Below are 19774 nucleotides of genomic sequence, written 5' to 3' on the forward strand. Positions count from 1 at the left end.
TAGAGGAAGGGAAAGAGAAAAGAGGAAGGAGTAGAAGCTATGGAGAGGAGAGATTAAAAGAGGAAATAAGATGGAAGGAATAGAGAAGAGGAAAGGAAATAAGGAAGAAGAGAAAGAAGAAACTGGGAAAGAGTATGGGATAGAGGGAGAGAGAAGAGGAGAGAAAGGAGAATAGCAAAGAAATGAAATGGGAGAAAGGCAAGAATAGAGAGGAAATGGAGGGAGAGAGGAGAGAAGGGGAAAGAACAGAGTAGGGAAGAAATAGAAGAGAAAAGAGTAAATGGAACTAGGGAAGGAGAAAGAAGGAACTAGAAAAAGAGGATATGGGGAGAGGAAACAGAAGAAGAGAGGAGAGATTTTAAAAGCTTACCCTTTATTTCCTGTTGAGGTGGGAGGACTAGAAAGGAATATAGAGACCAACTACTTCATTTGACTAGAAATGAAACACACCTAGAGAAGGGAAGGGATGTCATTTCAACAAACATTGATTAAACAGCTGTTGAATACAAAATGCAAGTTCCATGAGGGCAGGAGAAAGGGATGACATCTCCAAGAGGGGCTAGTTCATGTTCTTTGTTTACAGTCCCTGATTTCTCCCAAGATATTCAAATGAGTCTGGAATATCATCATTTAGGAGTTCCCATCCAACAATGCATATCTCAACACATCCTATGCCTGCCTATCATGTGTTGTTCTCATTTTAGTCTTCCCAAAAGTCAGAAGGAGCCCAGCCAACAAGTTGAAGGCTCTCCTTGCTTTCTCCCAGTTTAGAAAGGGTACTAAAGAACAGTCCTCCTTCATGTCTGTCAAGAGGTCCCAGAGGGGTAAGAAGAATGACGTATGGTAGGCTCTAAAGAATGACCTACAGGAGCAGCTAGATTAATACTAGGCCTGGAGATGAGAGGACTCCATTTGTTTAGCTCTTGCTCTTTTGTTTCTTAAAAGGGAAAGTAAGGGTTAAAAAAAAAAGTGGCCTATAGAGCTCAGACTAGCAGTAGGCAGTCCAATAGCTGAAGTACTGAATGAGGTCCTACAAACAAGGGATCAGTTCTTTTTATCAGCTATGGGCTCATTCAGAAGTGAACTTGGCAGAGTGAATGCTATGTAGTAACTGCTTTAAGGTGGCACCTACTAAATTCCAAGGACTGAGTATATAGAAGAGGGTATAGAATATAGCATACCCCCCATGTATTCGGGAAGAATGGTTTATATTTCTGTTTTTGCTATATCTTCTTGGTAAATATCCCTTTCTTAAAGCTAATTGATGTTAAATTAGATAACGATCCTGGAGCTCTAATGTCCAAGGGAAAAGTTCTAATGAAAGACTAACTAGCTATTGATATTGGGGAGAACATACCAGATTGGAGGATTCATGGTGATAGAATTAAAGGAAACCTTCCTGCCCTTGAGAAGTCAGCTTATTACTGCCTGTGGGAGCTGGTCTAAGGACTCCAGTTTTTATAGAGACTATACTGTATTGAAAGGATGAATCTTTGTTGTCATGGGGAGCTTAGGGGGTCTGTAAAAGTTGCTTTGTAGTTTCCTGAAAGCTATTGAACCCACTCTCCTTTTCAACCCAGGGTGCAGCTCATTGTCCATTGATACTGTCTGCTGTTGGACAAGATCTATCATAGGTCTATTGATGTTTTCTCAGTCGATTTTTGGGGACTGAATTAGGTCTGGTTCCCCCCCCCCCCAATCCCTTGGTGTTTTCCTTTAGATAACCTTGTGAATCAATGCCTCATAATTTTATCACCTACAGAATGGATCCTGTCTATATGGCCTTAATCCAGTCCAGCAGCTTTTCTCATCTTTGTTCTTTAATGCCAATTCTACTTTTGTAGGTACCTTAGACACTGTGATATTAGAGTCTAGGTGTGGTGGTTCCACTATCCTTGATGGAGGAAAAGTTAATAATTTTTTAACATCTTTTCAAATTTTCTTCTCTTTGTAGTTTTCTTCCTTGAATTCTCTTAGGATGACTACATAGTTGGATATTTTGCCAACGTTCATTAGACTGATTTTGTCTCTGCTTTATGAGATAATACTGCTTATAACTGTCCACCATCCTTCTTTGAAAGATTTTCCAAGTAAGTTATAAAGCCTGACCTCATATTTAACTGAAAAAAATTGAGGCCCTTTGCAAAAGTTCCTTTTCTCTCTTCCTCCTCCTCATTTCTCATCATTCAGATATATTGCACTAGTCTTCTCCATTACCTCTATATCTCTCCTCTGTTTCATAGTTGAACTCCTCAAGAAAACTATAATCAATGCTTCTTAATTCCTTTCCTCTTACTCTTAACCCTGTAGTGTGGCTTCTGATCTCATCATTCAATGAAAACTACTATGCAAAGTTACCAATGATCTCCCACTGCCAAATCTAAGGGTTTTCCTCCCCATTCTCTCTTTTTGACCTCTCTTTAACCTTTGGCATTGTCCATCTTCCTCTTTTCCATGATATTCTCTTTCTAGATTTTTATGACATTGCTGTGTCCTGTTTATCCTTCTACTTGTCTGACCATCTTGATTTCTTTTGCTGAATCTCCATCCAGTTTGATTCTAACCAAAGATTTTACTAAAGGTTCAGTCCTAGACTTTCTTCACTTCTCCCTCCATACAATTTCACTTGCTGATCTTATCCTTTCCCATAGTTAAACTATTATTTTTATGCAGATGTCTCTCAGATCTTAGTCTAGCTCTAACCTCTCTTGCTGACTTCAAATTTTGCATCTCCAACTACCCATTAAACATCTTGAACTAGAAGTCCCACAGACATCTGAAATTCAACATGTCCAAAACAACTGATTCTTCCTTCCAAATCCTCCCTTCTTCCTTACTCCCCAATTTACTATTTGGGTATCACCATTCTCACTACCCAGACTCAAAACCTAGGTTTCATTCTCAACATCTTGTTCTCTCCCATTCCCCATATCTCATCAGCTGTCAAGTCCTGTCATTTCTACCTTGGAGATATCTTTCATATATGGCTCCTCTTTTCTCTGACATTGCTATCATTCTGGTGCAAGTCCTCATCACCTTTTTTTCTGAACTATTGCAGTAATCTGCTGGTTGGTCTCCCTACCTTAAGACTTTCCTTACTCTATTCCATCCTCCATACAGATGCCAAAATGGGGGGGGGGGGCAGCTGGGTAGCTCAGTGGATTGAGAGCCAGGCCTAGATACATATCCTGGGTTCAAATGTGGCCTCAGACACTTCTTAGCTGGGTGACCCTGGGCAAGTCACTAACCCCCATTGCCTAGTCCTTACCACTCTTCTGCCTTAGAGCCATTTTTTTAAAAGAACTGATTGTTTTAATACAGGAAATGAATATATTAAATTATACACACTGCATAAATGCAAAATTAATAAATACAAATATTTACAAAGAAAGTTTAATACATCTTTAAAAAAATCTATCTTTAGTTTCTATTAGGGAAGGAAAAAATAAAGCAAGCCAGAAAACGAACAGAATAAGAAAAAGAAACTGAAGGTTAAAAAGAACACTGATTCCTAGCTATGAATGAATCTGACCTGTTTGGCTCACCTTTCCCTTAACATGACACTCCAGTCCATCTCTCCACACTCCTTCCTTTGACTTACTCTTCTTCTACTTACAATACACAGTATTGTAAGTAAAGCTTAAAAAAAAAAAAGATGTCAAAATGATTTTCCTCAAGGAAAGGTCTAACTTTGTCACACCACTATAAACTCCAGATACTCCTTTTACTCCCAGGATTAAACATAAAATTATCTGGGCTTACAAAGTGCTTCAAAACCTGGCCCATTCCTATCTTTGCAGTCTTCTACCTTACTCCCATCCACACAGTGACACCAGCCTCCTTGCTGTTTTTCACATATTATATTCCACCCCCAATTCTAGGCATTTTTGCTGGTTGTCTTCCATGCCTGTAATTCTCTTGCTGCTCTTTTCTACCTCCTGGCTTTGAGATTTCCTCTGGTTTATCTCATGTGTGTGTGTGTGTGTGTATATATATATATATATATATATATATATGGTTTTACATATTGCTTCCCCATTAGACTGTGAGCTCCTTGATAGTATGGACTGTTTTTTGTCTTTCTTTGTATTGCCTTTCTGGTAACATGTAGTCAGTTTCATTCTTTGTGATACTATTTGGTACTCACCACATTTAGTGCCTGTCAATTCTTTTTTTTTTTTAAACCCTTACCTTCTGTCTTAGAATCTGTACTGTGTATTGGTTCGAAGGCAGAAGAGGGGTAAGGGCTAGGCAATGGGGGTTAAGTAACTTGCCCAAAGTCAAACAGCTAGGAAGTATCTGAAGTCACATTTGAACCCAGGACCTTTCTTCTCTGGGCCTGACTCTCAATCCACTGAGTCACCCAGCTGCCCCTCAATTCTTTTTTTGAAAAAAGTATTCATGATATAGAGGTGTGTGACTTCTAAACAATCTCCAGTCTTTGACCTTTCTCATTTCTTTCTTCTACTCTCAAGGAAATGAAATTTCCATGGTCACACAGGGACAGTGCTTAAATCTGTTCCTTTGACTCTGAATCTAAGTGCTTTAAATTTTAGAACTACTCCACCCTACTCAGACTGTATTTTAGAAGATCTCATTTAGCTATTTCCTGATTAGTAACACTGGAGATACTTGGTTTAACAGAATCAGGTCTTAGAACTCTACATTGCTCCATCCTGTTTAATTTAACAAGGTCAGGAATGTCCGCACCCATACTCGAGGATTAAGTATCCGAGAAAATGGCCTTCAACAGACATGTGCAGAAACAGCTGACAGACCCCTGGGCTGTCCTAAGTCAAGCTAAGCTATCATTGGTACAGATGAGACGCAGGAAAGTGATGTAAAACCATCTATATAGGGCACGTCACTTTCTCTCTTCTCCCTTTTTCCCCAGAGAGGCGACTCTGGCTGGCAGCATGCTAAGTGTTCCGACATCTTGGTGTGGTGGTAGCTATTTGTCTGGGTTTGTGGGTGATTTTGCCCTTGAGCTGATTCAGGTTCAGGCATCTTGGCTGAGCCCTCTTGGAGTTCAGGCTGATTCCTTCCTCCTTTACTCTTCAAAATCTTACCTTCCTAGAGACTCTGATCTTCCTCTTGGCACTAGCCAGGCCGGAGAAATCCTATACTCTTTCCTTTTTCCTTCTTCTTAATTTCTTTCCACTATATCAATTAAATCACCATAAATTTCTATATGACTTGGTTATATATATTTTCTTTATATTTGGGATATCCATAGTGACCAAATAATTAACATAGTTTAGGTCACAACACTAAAATTATCCTTTACAGTGCTTTCCCTCCCCCAACACTTCAATCACTCAATAGGCATTTATTAAATGTTATTAAATGCTTTCTCTGTGCCTGGCACTCTGCTGTGTGTGGCAGGGTTTGGGGGGGGGGCATGTTGGAAAGATGAAAATGATTAGAGCTATTGTGAAACAACCCCTACCCTCTAGGAGTTTACATTCAGAAACAAATGTATATTCAACTTAAGCTACATTGCATTGTTATACTAATTAAAATTATATAATATATAATATGTACATAGTGTATACACTCAGATACCTAAGAGTTGTTACTCAGAAAGTAAGGATTTAAAGACAAAAATAAGATGGGGTCAGGGACATGTAACAATTGAAGAAGCAATCTGCTTTGAAGAATATGGGAGGGAATAGGGGCAATGATTAATGTAGTGGTCTTGATGAGAAGGGTCACTTAATAATTAATGATTATACCCAGTAGAAATATAAACTCCTTGAGGGCAAGAACTGTTTGTCATTTTTATCTATATATTCTAGCATTTAAGTGAGGCTTCTGAGCTTTGTAGGAACTGTCAGCACTTAATTTGTATTTTGTACTACTGTTGGGAAAACTTCAAAAATACCTTTCTATTCTTCCTACACATTACTCCACAGACACCACAGTCCAGAGACAATGACATCCATGTTCCTCATATATGATATTCCATTTCCCAACTTCATGTATTTTCACCATCAATGCTCAGATAGTGTCCCCTAGCCTAGAATACTCTCCCTCTTCTCCTACTACTGACCTCCCTGGTTTCCTTCAACTCTTAGCTACAACTGTACCTTTATGCTAGTGTCTTTTATGTTGTTTCTTTTATCTTGCATATATCTTGTCTGTACAGTTGTTTGAATGGATTACATTCTACATTAGATCATGAGCTCCTTGACAGCAGGAACTGTTTTTGTCTTTTTAATTTCAGCACTTAACACATTGTCTGCCTTTAAGAAGGCACTTAAATACTTGTTGAATATTTTGTGCTCTTACAAAAGTTCCATGCAATTAGATAAGCAACATGGTCTACTATAAAAAGCCCTGCATTTAAAAGATGGTTTCAGTTCTGGTTCTGATACTCTGGGCAAACAACTTCCCTTCTCAGAACCTGTTTCTTCATTTGTAAAATGAAATGACTACCTGCTTTATAAAGGTCTTATGACTTAAAGAATTAGAGAAAGGTGAACTGTTAGTACTCTGCAAAGAGTAACAGGTAATAGATGTATTATTCTTTCTAGAAAAATATTCCATAAACCCAGGCATTTGTTAATTTGTCATAAGCAAGGCATAGCTTATGCTTAGGGCTGGAGATGAGGCAGAATATATAGCCCTGGCCCTCACAAACAAGAATATATATACACACATATATACATGTATGTGTGTATATGTATGTATATACTCTCCTCCCATTGCTGACTTCCCTGAACTCTCAGCTACAACTGTATCTTTTAAATATACATTATATTTATTACATATATATGTATGTATAAAATAAAGAATTCTGGGTTTGTGGCCAGAGCGTTTCAGCGTAACAATAAAGAGGGCCCTGGATAAATTACTTAAGCTCTCAGGACCTGTAACAACTCACTGAGAGTGGAAGTTGCATTGTACTTTGAATTAGTAAAAGTTACCTTGTTAGGAGTTCCCTAAATCAGATTTGGACCAAAAAAGAAAAAGAAAATTCCAGATCAGAAAGAACTCTTCTGGCTATGATTATCAGAAAAGGATTCCCAGTGTATGTGATTTAGTTTGGTTTTAAAAGATTACTACAAAAATGAATGATATTGAAATAAGTATGATATGGTGATAATACATGTATAAACCAGTGGAATTGCTTGTCAGCTCCAGGAGAGGGGAAGGAAGAAGGGAGGGAAAGAACAAAAATCATGTAACCATGGGAAAATATTTAAAAATACATTTTTTAAAGAAAAAAAAGGATTTCCAGTGGAGAGGCATCTGAGCTGAGTTTTGAAAGGTGACCAGAGATTAGGGGAGACATCCTAGGAATTGGGGTAGAACAAAAATACAGAGGTGGGGAAAGGTGTAATGTGTTCCAATTTGGCTGGACATTCCTGTATATAAGGAAGTCTAATAAGATAAGAAAATCTAAATTGTGGAACTAGATTAGTTGGGGCTAGGTTATGAAGGGCTAAGTCTGGATTTTAGTCAATAGTCAGATCCTCTTGACTCCATGCTCCGTGGTATTTCTAATAACTGCTAATTACAGTTAAATAGATTCCAGATGCTTTGTCATTCAATTTTAAACCTTATTGTGAGTTACTGAATGAAGCATCCACATAACATCCCAAATGCTGGAATCATTCTGTAAGCCCAAACAGATGCAAATCACCATTACAAAGCTCTCTTTGGTACCTTTCTAAGAGGTTTTCATATCATTTGATCCTGGGGTGGCAGAAAAGTACTGTTTTGGGTATTATCACAAATACGGTAATAAAGTCATATCAGAACCTAAAAGAATTCGAGACTGGAGTCAAGGAAGCAGAGTCCTCATGCCAGGTCTTCTGAGTCCATGCTCTTTCTACTATAGTACATTGCTTATACAGACATCTTAAACTGCCTAATATTCTTAGTTAATGTCCAAGTGGATAATCGAAACCCTTCTTTTTAAGAGTCCCTGGAATTTTGACAAACTTTTCACTTCTTACTATACCAAATTCTGAGGAAGTAGTATTATCTAGCAACTTAATGATGTATATAGTAGGCTATGAATCAGGCCCTCAGCCCAACTTTATATCTCCCTCAGCACCCAACAACACAATGTGTGATTAATCTATTTCTTATAATGTGTGGTGTGACTATGTCAATTGCATTTCCCTTCAGGAAACCAGATTCCGAATTCACATAATGGGTATTTTTAAAGTGGTAATATGGTTCCTCTGCTAAATATTTTCTGGATTTTAAGTCCAGTATTGTAGACTATCAGCAAGAAGGTGTCAGGGGATTGACTTTTGAAGATTATTTGAATTATTGAGGTTTTAAAGGGCAATGATAGACACAACCAGTTAAAGTCTCTTTAGTTTAATTCCTACATCAAAGTATACCCCCAAAAGTTACCATGAGATCAAAGTCAAAATTTTTTTAATTCCAAAACTTTAATTTAAAAGTGAGTAACTATTTCACTTGATACAAACTTATATACATTTGAGAACAAAGTATATTCTGAATACTTTATTTTAATCTTCAGAGACTGCTGGCATTTACCTGAACATACCACACTGAAACTCTACTTCAACTTAACATTGTTTCATTTCTTAGCCAAATAACTGATTTAAAAAAAGGGGGAAGGGGGACTTATAAAATGTAAACATTTGTACTATTTATCAAATAATAATCATCCTGAAGTCTGTTGTTTTTAAAAAGTGATGAATTTCCAAAACCTTGCTGCATTGCATACTGGCATACTGATGTAAATACAGTAATAAAAATTCCATTTAAAAAATTCAACCCAAACCACTCTTTACAGACATAAGTTATTAATTCTGCTTTTTATTTATTACTAGATTGCTTCACAAATTGAGTTATTGAAATGCTGCTTGCCTATAAGAGGACAAGGGGATAGGTACGGTATGACTGGAGAAAACACTTAAGGGGAAGTTTTGAGGAAATAGGACTCACACAGAACTCAGGAGAACTTCAGATTGATTATAGAATTCAGAAAGGAGATGCAAGTGACCAGAGTTCGAAAGCATTTTGATTTTCACTTTGCTTTGGTTTAGACAGTCATTCTTTCTTGAAGTAGAAAAAAAGGTACTGCAAACAAACCAATAAAATTTGACAAGAGATGGGAGAAGAGGAAACCAAATGGAACAACTAAATACGTTTCTCTAACAGAACATATAAGAACAAATCACACATTTGTCACTACTCCAGTTTAGAAAGTTGCTGGTGATACCTGGCTTTGGAGTTAGAGAATTGCATCTCAGCTGACCTTGCTCCCAGGCCTACTGGTCTCATGCTTTACAAATAAGTCTTTCATCAGAATCACAAATCTAGGCACCATTATTCTCTTGTCAAGAAGAAAACCTACTACAAAAACACCTGTCCATGCCATCAGCACACAGCACACAACAGGAAAGTTGGTATTCTCTCTATGCTCTATTGATACATCCACCAAGGTATAGGCTGGAAGTAAAACTTCAAGTTGCCTTGCAGTCAGGTGATTTTAAAACCCACTGGCAATCAATGTAGTAACACAACTGACCAGAGAAGCACCAGAGTGAGACAAAAAGTAAGACCAGGCCAAAGGAAAACTCGATCTGTTTCAAAGAAAATTAAAGAACACAAAATTGGGATTCTATACAGGCATATACTGGATACTGGACATTAGCATGTAGTAGCTGGCTAAGTCACTGGAGACAAAACTAGGGGAAAACAAACTGCAAATTGCTATGTTTTGCCCTTTTTAAGCTTCTTAAAAGTTCACAAAATCTTAAGTAGGTGTTTTTCAAGGCTTTTTGTCCCCAGAGCTGAACAATAAGCACTAATCCTCGCTCCTCTTCGCCATACATCAGTGGTCAATATTGGCCAGCTGTCTGAACATCATAACATACACTGGAAGAAAAGCAAAGATAAACCACCAACATGCAGAGAGAATCTCAGTCTCATACATTTCAAGCTAAGAGCTAATTAATTGCAAAACTGATTTACTTTCCATTTCTCTTTTTCCTTCCTTGGCCAGCACTCTGGTAGTAGTGTTTGTGCAGAATGAAATAGGAAGGCCCTATGGGAGGGAAAGAGAGAAGGGCACAGATAATTCATTGACTGAATAATCAGGCCTTGGTTTATACAGAGCCAACTATACATAGCATACACAAAAGCTTCTTTACACTCACTGGTAAGGACAAACATGTTGCTCTCAATTTAGAAAGCACTAATGCTTCAAAATGCTCAACACTCATTTATACAGATTAATGATTTGGAATTTCACTCAGGTTATCAGTGGTGTTCCCACCTCTTTTCCTCTCAATTTCCATTTATTTCCACTTCAAAGAAAAATTAAAAATGTAAACCTTTTAAAAAAAAAACAAAAAAATATCAAAAACCTTTACACTAGAAAAGTATTACACTTTGGGGCTGAGTAGGATTACATTTACAAATTCTTTTATTGTGTAATCCCAAACTATATATAAATGAGATCCTGCTATTCAAATAACAGGTTGACTTGTGCCTTTACTCATAATGTAGTATTCCATTTATATTACAAAAAAAAAAACACAACACTCAGTTGCATGTAGTACACACCACCTTCACACATCCATCCATACACGCTCTCATCCAATCCATTTACAACATATGTACACAGACAAAATTCCATGTATACATATCTGACTTGGGGAAGATTAGCAAATAGGTGTTTCCCTTGCCTCAGTTCTTTCCCCTCCTTGTGGGAAAGAAAGAAAAAGATGACAGACATGGCTTTTCAGGATAGTAAGAAATACAATAAGCAGAACAAAAAATTTCTTTCTAGCACACACAAATCAAGATGAAATGAACAGACTGTTCCAACATCTGAGGCAATCCTCCCACAAAAGTGACACTGAATTAGGAGTAAAAAGTGATATTATAATAAATGCAAAGCAGTTAAACATACAAGAAAATGCAAACTGATGAGAGACCCAAGCTACTTAGGGAAACAGAGAAATTGTCTTATGTAAGAAACAGATCCATGGCTCATTTCAATTTCTTCTCCACAATAGCCATGATTTTACTGCCCTGTCACGTATTTCATCAGGATCCAACATTTGTCTGCATATAAGCAGTCAATAAGGTCATATGTGTGGTAAAATTCTCATCCCTAAAGACCTAAATAGTGAAATTGTTTTCTGTGATTCAATGTTAACTGAACTGAAGCTTCAGTGTATATACTGGGGGAGTCTGATTTGATGACAACCAAAAACTCACAAAACAAATTCTCTATTTAGGTATTTACAAAAAATAAAATGTGAAAAACTGCTGGTCCATATTTCTTAACAAGTCACTGTACAAAGCAAATAGCTGCACAAAGAGAACATGCCACGTCTCTCCTTTTAACCAAAGGTCTACAGTTTCCAGGCAATAGTTTCCAGAGCACCAACTCATGCCACGCCATCATGCTTCTATCACACACAATGGATGACCGTTATTGGTGAAATTATTCTGAAAGCAAATGGCCACACTTGTGTGGCTAACAGATCACAGAAATAAGTTCAACCAAAACCACAAATTGTCAAATTTCTTAAATTTTAACATAAGCTAATCAGCAACATAGGAAAGACTTAAGGCAATAAGAGGCACCAGGGAGTGCTACTCTGCTCTTTAAATCCCAAGTCCAGGCCTCCCACAAAGGAAAAATTCTCTTAGCAGCTACAAGAGCTTCTTCTGAATTTGCTAGCTGTCAGATATTTCCTCTTCCTCCTCATCTTCATCTTCTTTCCTATCCACCTCAGAGGTGTCTGAAGACTCATGGAGCAGTACATACTCTCTGCTGCTGAACCCAAATTTTAGCACATCCTTCTCCTTCAGTTCATAGTAACGCTGTGGCTCAATGCGCTGGTTGTTCAAGAAGGTCCCATTGCCAGAGCCAAGGTCGATGATATATGGCCTAACCCTTCGGCCAACTGTTCCATCAGCACGGGTATATTCTACAAGCCTAGCAAAAGAAGAAAACAACTTTTAAATTAGCTCATGGAAAAATCCCGGGGAACATTTACCAGGTTCATTAATGTATAACTCTCTAAGTAGACTAATTGACATAAACAATCTTATCACTACCTCAAGTTAAAATTCCTTCCAATTAAGAAACTAGAGTAGGTATATGGATAGAGGAAGTTTCTTCTATACATAAGTTGTTGTAAGAATGAATAATGACTACTGAAGAATTCTTCTATAGATCAAAAAGTCAAAGGGTGTCCAAATCAGGCCTCAGACACTTCCTAGCTATGTGACCCTGGGTAAGTCACTTAGCCCCCATTGCCTAGCCCCTTGCCTCTCTTCTTTCTTGGAACTAATATACAATATTGATTCTAAGAAATACTTGTGTGTTTTCTTTACCTATCAAGACTTACATAAAACTAAGCTTCATTTAGTTTAGTGAAATTCATAAAGCCAGTATTAAGACACCTGGGGGCCCATCATCCAAAAAGAGGGTTTCACTCTTACAAATGAAGATATGCAGGTTATTTATAAACCTTTTAATTAAGTCAAAATTTGAGATGGTAATGTAAATGTATTGTAGAAGAAAGAAAAAAGCACTAGTCCTGAAAGTTCAAAGACCTGGATTATAAAAATCCTAATTCTGGCATTTATTAGCTTTGGAACTATGGGGGAGTCATTTAGTTTCTCAGTCGTATTAGTTTCCTAATCTGAAAATGAGGGTAAATAACAATAATTGTTCTACCTTCCCTCAGATGGTTGTGAAAAAAATTACTTTATAAACTGTGAAGTGATATAGAAATGTGTGCCAGGTTTATTTTAAGAGTGGGATTGCAGACAGTAATCCTCAGAGGCCATGAATTACTGATTACCTTAAAGGTTTTTTTTCAGTTTTATTCAGACTTACCTATACTGAAATACTGCATGCTGCTTGGAACAAGAGGGATGGTCAATAGGAATATCTGCAATTCGTCGGTGTCGGCCCAGGAGATAAGCACTTTGTCTGTGGATATACATGACTGGGAGCACCTCATCATTCTTAAAGGGATAAAGGCGCCAGCGTTTTTTTGGGATTCGTGCTTCTGGAGGTTCACTGTATTTTATCACCACACCCCGGAACATGTTGGCATCCTCAAGAAGTGCCCCTGACAGTTCAAAGCTGGGTTTCTCTTTATTTGGTGAGTCTTTTCCTTTACTGTGACCACCAGCAGATTGAGGAACACTCTCCTGGTTTTCATCACTGCTACCACGAACATCTTTCTTCTGGCGACGTTCCCGTCGCCGAGAGTTATAAAACTCTCTTTCCTCTTCCTGTTCCTGTAGATTCTGGGCATCTCGGTTCCGTCCACCACTAGGTCTTTCACTGGTGGTTTTCCTCTGGTTAGAATGGCTATGGTGTCTGTCCCGGTCACCATTTCTCTCTCGCCTATGTTCTTGATCTGATTGTTCTCTGTGTTGCCTTTCTTCTCTTCCTCTTCGGGGATGGTTTTCACGTTCCTAAAATTAAAGGAACCATTCAAATGTAGATAGCTCCCAACTTTTCAAGGTTACTTTCCAAAATTCATGTAAGTTCATTATTGGAACCTACCTTCCCACAGAAAAAAATGTTATAAATACATATTTAATCTTAAGGAGCAAGGAGTTGAGAGAGAAGAACTAAAAGAGAAATTATTTGTTCTCCTTTCTTGTGGAAAGCCCTGTCCTGGGCAAAATTTCAAGATGACATTTGCCTTAGAATTTCTCCTACCTCATGGCATCCCTCTTCCAAGTGCCTTCAAATTATGCTAAAAGGCCTAAAAGGACCATTTGGGTATAGTGTAGGATAGAATATAACCAACCCAAGCAAATTTTAAACTATTAAAATTTCATGCAAAAAAAGAAAAAAATCTTTTGTCCAACAGGAACATAATTTTGAGAAGGAATAGTCATCACAGAAGGCCTATCCTTGGAGTCAGCTTCTTAATTCAGTCCTATTTTCTCAGTTTTGCCTCTTCCTACATCCAAACACAAACATTCTATTAAAGCACCATATTTTTTCACAATGGTTTCCACTATGGAATGAGAAGGATCCAAGAGACTAAATATAAGTACCTTTAATAGAAAGGTTTCCTGTATTCCTATCTGAGATAAACCAAAAGTGATCAATATATGTTTTACATTTTTTGGTATCAACATTAAATTTAGATCATATTCTGTCAGACACACAGACACATACATTAAAAATGCTTACCTTACATCTTAAGATTCAATACTGTAGAAGAGTAGTAGGGCTAGGCAATGGAGATTAAGTGAATTGTCCAGTCATACAGCTAGGAAGTGTCTGAGGCCATATTTAAATCTAGAATCTCCCATCTCTAGGCCTACTTCTCAATACCCTGAGACACTTAGCTGTCCTCTTTCACATATATATTTCTGAGATTCATACACAGTAGATAGCTTTTTAGGAACTAATTTGAAGGAAGTTATGAAATTTCAAGATAATTACTTTGACAGCTTTTTTTAAAAAAAGTTTCATTCTGAAAGTCATGAACTTATAGTAGCATGCTGATAAAGAAAAGAGAGGTATTAAAAGGTTGTACGGGGGCAGCTGGGTAGCTCAGTGGACTGAGAACCAGGCCTAGAGACTGGAGGTCCTAGGTTCAAATCTGGCCTCAGACACTTCCCAGTTGTGTGACCCTGGTCAAGTCACTTGACCCCCCATTGCCTAGCCCTTACCACTCTTCTTCCTTGGAGCCAATACATAGTATTGACTCCAAGAGGGAAGGTAAGGGTTTAAAAAAAAAAAGTTGTACATTTAAGAATTAGATGACAGCAGATAATTCCTAGCTGTGTGACTGAGCAAGTCACTTACCCCCAAATGACCAGCCTTTACCTTCTTTCTGCTTTGGAATCAATACTTAGTATCAATTTAAGACAGAAGCTAAGGGTTTAAAAAAAAAAATAGATGACTGAAAGCTATAGCCCTTAGACAGTAGTGCCACTCTGGAATTGCTACAAACAGCTGTCCAAGGATAATTTATTTTCCAAGTGGTAGAACCAATAGCACATCACAGAATGCCACAGAATACAAGTAATGACCAGAGTTCCCAATTCTTGCTCTGAACCCTTAAAGATGATAGTATGTATCTCTGTTCCAAATACTTAAAGTAAATGCAACTTTCCCTGTCATGGTTTTAATATATCATGGGTTGGCATAAGAAATTAAATGGGAATTTTTAGGGGAGTTCTGCAGAAGCCACAGAAAAGGTTTAGAAACTCAGAAATGCATACTTAACCCAAAATTTACAATAAGATGTTGTAAACACCCCTAAAAGAAAAAGAAAAATTTCAGACTGCTTCTCTGGTACAAAGGGAGTGCCAAAATTTTTTCTACAGATTTTCCATATTGCCCCTAACCCCCTATGATTTGGAAAGGATAACTATAGGTTGTTTTTTTTTTAAAGCTTACCTTCTATTTTATTTTATTTTATTTAAACCCTTACCTTCCATCTTGGAGTCAATATTACCTTCTATTTTAGAATCACTACAAGTATTGGTTCCAAAGCAGAAGAGTGGTAAAGGATAGGCAATGAGGGTCAAGTGACTTGCCCTGGGTCACACAGTTAGAAAATGTCTGAGGTCAAATTTGAACCCAAGACTTCTAACTCCAGGCCAAGCCATCTAGTAGTACTGCCCCCACCTGCAGTTCTTTTAATAAAAATTAGTCTATATCCTACCCCTCCCTTTCCATAAAAGTAACACTGTACCATTAGAGCTCACTCCCCAACTAAAGAGTTATGTCCACATTCTGACAGTAGTATGAAGAAAATTTTAAAAATCAGAAGTTGGGAATGAGTCATGTCAATTACCTGCTTCACCTTGACTACAGGATGGTGAGGGCTACGGCTTCTCTTACTCCGAGATCTGCTTCTTCTCCCAATGGATTTATTTTTTCTTTTGGTTGGTGACCTTTAGAAAACAAAGCATACCCAGGAACTGGTGGTTAAGTTTTTAACTTCTACCCCAATTTTTCCCTTACCTAAAGAAAAAAGTTTTAGACATTCCCAGTTTGACCTGTTATGAGTTTGTATAGGCTTGCTGAAGCAACAAACTTTGCAAGCATAGGTGGATGGACACAAGGGGAAAAAAGTACTACATTAGAGCAATTGCTGGTTTTAGATTTGGCAATCTTAAGTTATTGTCTCAGATCTGCCACTTAAAATGTTGGATCATAGACTATAATAATTCATCTTTTTTAAGGCATTTTATAATTTATAAAATTATCTATCTCTTTATGATGATGAACCACATAATATGCTTGTCCCTACTTAGCAGATAAGAAAGTCTTAGGCAATATTCACACAGTTAAGAGTCACAGAAGGTTAGAGCCAGGACTCTGAACAAAGGTATTCTTATCTCAAACTCAGTGCTTTCCCCACAATATTATATTGCTTCTCCCCCAAAAAGGGGGGTGGTGAAGAAGGGAAATTAAGGGCAGGCCTGCAACCACACAGAGTTATGAAATTCTGTGACTTCATGGTACAGAAGATACTTTGCAATTAGCAAGTCCCCAAACTCTGTAGATCTCAATTTCTCCATCTATAAAATTCAGCGGGATGAAATACCTGGACTAGAACCAACCTTCAAATCTCTCTTATCCTTTCAAATGTCATCTCTTCTATTAAGACCTTCCCTGACCACCACCAACCCAACCTCTTAATACAGTGTCTTATTTCTTCTTTATTGTCTCATCTTTACTTAACTGAAATGAATGGTCCTTTCCAGCTTTAATGAAATCTCAACTCAGAGTACAAATTTTCCCATAACTTTTTCCTCATAACTGTTACCTCATTCCATTCCCTCATCCCTATCTGTTCTACTGAAATCTCCAATGCTTCCTCTAGGAGTGGAAGTGGCCCTGAATGTTTGAAGGCTATACCAGAAAGAGTAAATTTTACAGGCAGGGTTTCAAGTTCAGAATTAGTGATAAGCCTGTGTAATTGTTGCTTCAAGACCAGTCTACATAAAACTGGAAGTGGCTCATTACCAGAAGGCTGGCTCAACAGAAGGCCACAATAGACTGACCACAATTCATAAAATCCATCTATTATACTGTGGGGAATGTTTCAATCTGCATTAATACAGGATAGTAGTAGTGAAAGGGTTGTAAAAAAATAGATCCTTCAAGAGGCTTAAAATTTTTTGTGGGCACTGGGGAGTAGTGGTATGAATAGCAACAGCAGATTAGTTAGCTGTACAGTTTACAATTTGCTATCCTCCTAACAGCCTCATAAATGAAATGAATTGAATCTAACTGCTCCTACTTCTATTTTCTAGGACAAAAAAAGAGTAACAACAAATAATGATAAAAGTAATCACTCAAGGGGCATCTATCTCAGTGATTAGAGTACTAGGCCTTGAGACCAGAGGTGCTGTGTTCAAATTTGACCACAGATACTTTCTGGCTATGTGATCCTGGGCAAGTCATAACCTCAGTTGCCTAGTCCTTACTTCTCTTCTTTCCTGGAAAAAATATTAAGTGCTGATCCCAAGACAGAAGGTATATGTACTTTGGAAACCTTTACCTTCCATCTTGGAATCAATATTGTGTATTGGTTCCAAGGCAGAAGAGTGGTATGGCTAGGCAATGGGGGTTAAGTGATTTGCCCAGGGTCACACAGTTGGGAAGTGTCTGAGGCCAAATTTGAACCCAGGACCTCCTGTCTCTAGGCCTGACTCTCAATCCACTGAGCTACCCAGCTGCCCTAGGTAGAGATATTTTTTAAAAATAGTAACCACACAACCATTTAGTCCTTTAGGCTTACAAAGATTTAATATACAATAGCTCAATTAATCCACAAAAAACCAAAACCCCCACAAAAAAACTATCTCTAACACAATAGGACAGAACTGAGTCTGGAATCCAGTAAAACTTGAATTCAAACCCAGCCTCAGCCACTTAACTAGCTGTATGACCCTGAGCAAGTCACTTTACCCTATTTGCCTCACTTTCCTCATCTGTAAAATGAATCGGAAAAGGAAATTACCAACCACTCCAGTATATTTGCTAAGAAAAACCCTAAATGAGGGGTCACAATGGGTCTGACACAACTGAACAACAAAGACATAATCAATATAAGCAATTTCATTTTACAAATGAGAAGACTGAAAGTCAGACAAACAAAGCATCTTGGACAATGTCACAAGGCCAGTTAATAAATGACAAGGCCAGAATTAAAACCCAGGTCTCTTATGTCCCAGGCACTTTCTACCCCACAACAGCTACCTCTCCTCTCTAAAGAGAATAAACGGCCCTACAAAAAGCTGTAAGACAGACCAGACTAGGTAATAAAGCAAAGAAATGGTCATATAAAGAACCATTAAAGTCTGAGGACAGTTGAGAAAGAAAGTAAGGAAACATTCGCAGAAGAGGGAGGGCTTGCTTGGGGGCTGGAATCAGAAAAGGGAAGAGATGGATTAAGAGCCTTGGAGGGATGGTGAAGCAGAGCAGACAGAACGCAGAGTGTATGCACCAAGGGCCGGAGTCCCCAGACAGGGAGAAGAGGAAGATCCCAAAGCTTAAAGGGAGGGAACAAGAGGGCTGAGACAGCAGGCCCACCCAAAGGGGTGGGGGGCAGGGCAGGGACAATCACCATAAACCAAGTTCTCACCGGAGTTGCGGGGCAAGACGGAGAAAGCACGAAGAGGGCGGTAGGGTCAAGTGGGTAGCTCGGAGAGGGAGAGAGCCTGTGCCTGCAAGCGGAGGAGAAAAGGAGGTCGTACCTGCTGCAGCTGCCGGCGCGGTCCCCAGAGGCGCGAGCGCTGCGAGCTCGCGGGGCCGGCGCCGGGGGCGGCAGCGAAGCCTCCTCGTCAGGCGCTGGGCTCGGACTTCCCGAGGAGCCGCGCCGGGCCCGGGACCGGGGCCGGGACCGGTGAGAGCGAGGCGCGGGGCTCGGGCTACGCCGTTCCTGCTTCACCAGCGACAGATCCGGCACTAGCACTTCGTTCCCCGCCGCTTCTCCCGGCTCGTCCTCGTCTTCCCGCCGTCGCCGGCGTCGCCGCCGCTGCCTCCGCTCCCGCTCGGGCTTCGCCTCCTTCATCCTCGCGGCCCGGGCCCGTCGGCTCCTCAGCGACGGCCCGAGCGCCCACTTTCTGCTTCCGCTTCCGGAGCAGCTTCAAGTCTTCTTCCGCTAACCAAACGGAAGTCGGACTTTGGGCCTTGCTGTGTTCGCGCCCCCTAATGGGCGCTGCCGAAAGTAATGCGGCTCTCGACTAGGTGAGAGAAATTTGTCTTCTAGTATCGATGAGCCTCGGGGATTGGGGTTTACAGGTGAACACAAGCATCTTTGGTCCTAATAGTGAAAACAAACAAACAAAAACTAAAAAAAAAAAAAGTTCCGTTGACCTGTCTCGCCCTTTGTCTTCTCCTTACCACATACACGTCGTCTTTCCAGTTTATCCCGTGTTTCCTGTGGATGTAGGTCCCTTAACCTACATCCAGCTGAGGATGCTTCAGTCTGTGGAGCTTTGTTTGGAAGCATCGGAGCTTCAAGGTCCAGAGGTCCTTGGGCACTCCATAACACTAGCTGCCATGTATTTGACCCTCCACAACAGTCCCGCCAACTGGTGCCATTATTGCCCCCATTTTCCACGTGAAGAAAATGAAGCAATGCAAAAGGGAAATGGATTGCCTAGAGTCACTGGACCAGTATGTGTCTGAGGCAGGATTTGAACTTGGGTTTACCCCTGATTCCAGGTTGAGCCCTCTGTGCCACCTAGATAGCTGCTCATTGTCACGCAGCTGGAAGTGGAAGAATCAGGATTTGAACCGATATGTTCTTATTAC

At 39.3% G+C, this 19774-nt stretch overlaps 1 protein-coding gene across 1 annotated transcript; it reads right to left on the bottom strand.

The window, feature by feature from the left end:
- Positions 1 to 8392: 8392 nt before the first annotated feature.
- Positions 8393 to 19110, bottom strand: SNIP1 (Smad nuclear interacting protein 1). Its single transcript, XM_001380852.3, has 4 exons — positions 18712 to 19110; positions 15798 to 15897; positions 12857 to 13446; positions 8393 to 11947 (listed from the first exon to the last, which is right to left on the bottom strand). The coding sequence occupies exons 1-4, from the start codon at positions 19026 to 19028 to the stop codon at positions 11686 to 11688; spliced, it is 1269 nt and encodes a 422-aa protein (XP_001380889.1). The 5' UTR covers positions 19029 to 19110; the 3' UTR covers positions 8393 to 11685.
- Positions 19111 to 19774: the final 664 nt, after the last annotated feature.

Source organism: Monodelphis domestica, chromosome 4, assembly GCF_027887165.1.
Source record: "Monodelphis domestica isolate mMonDom1 chromosome 4, mMonDom1.pri, whole genome shotgun sequence".
NCBI lineage: Eukaryota > Metazoa > Chordata > Mammalia > Didelphimorphia > Didelphidae > Monodelphis > Monodelphis domestica.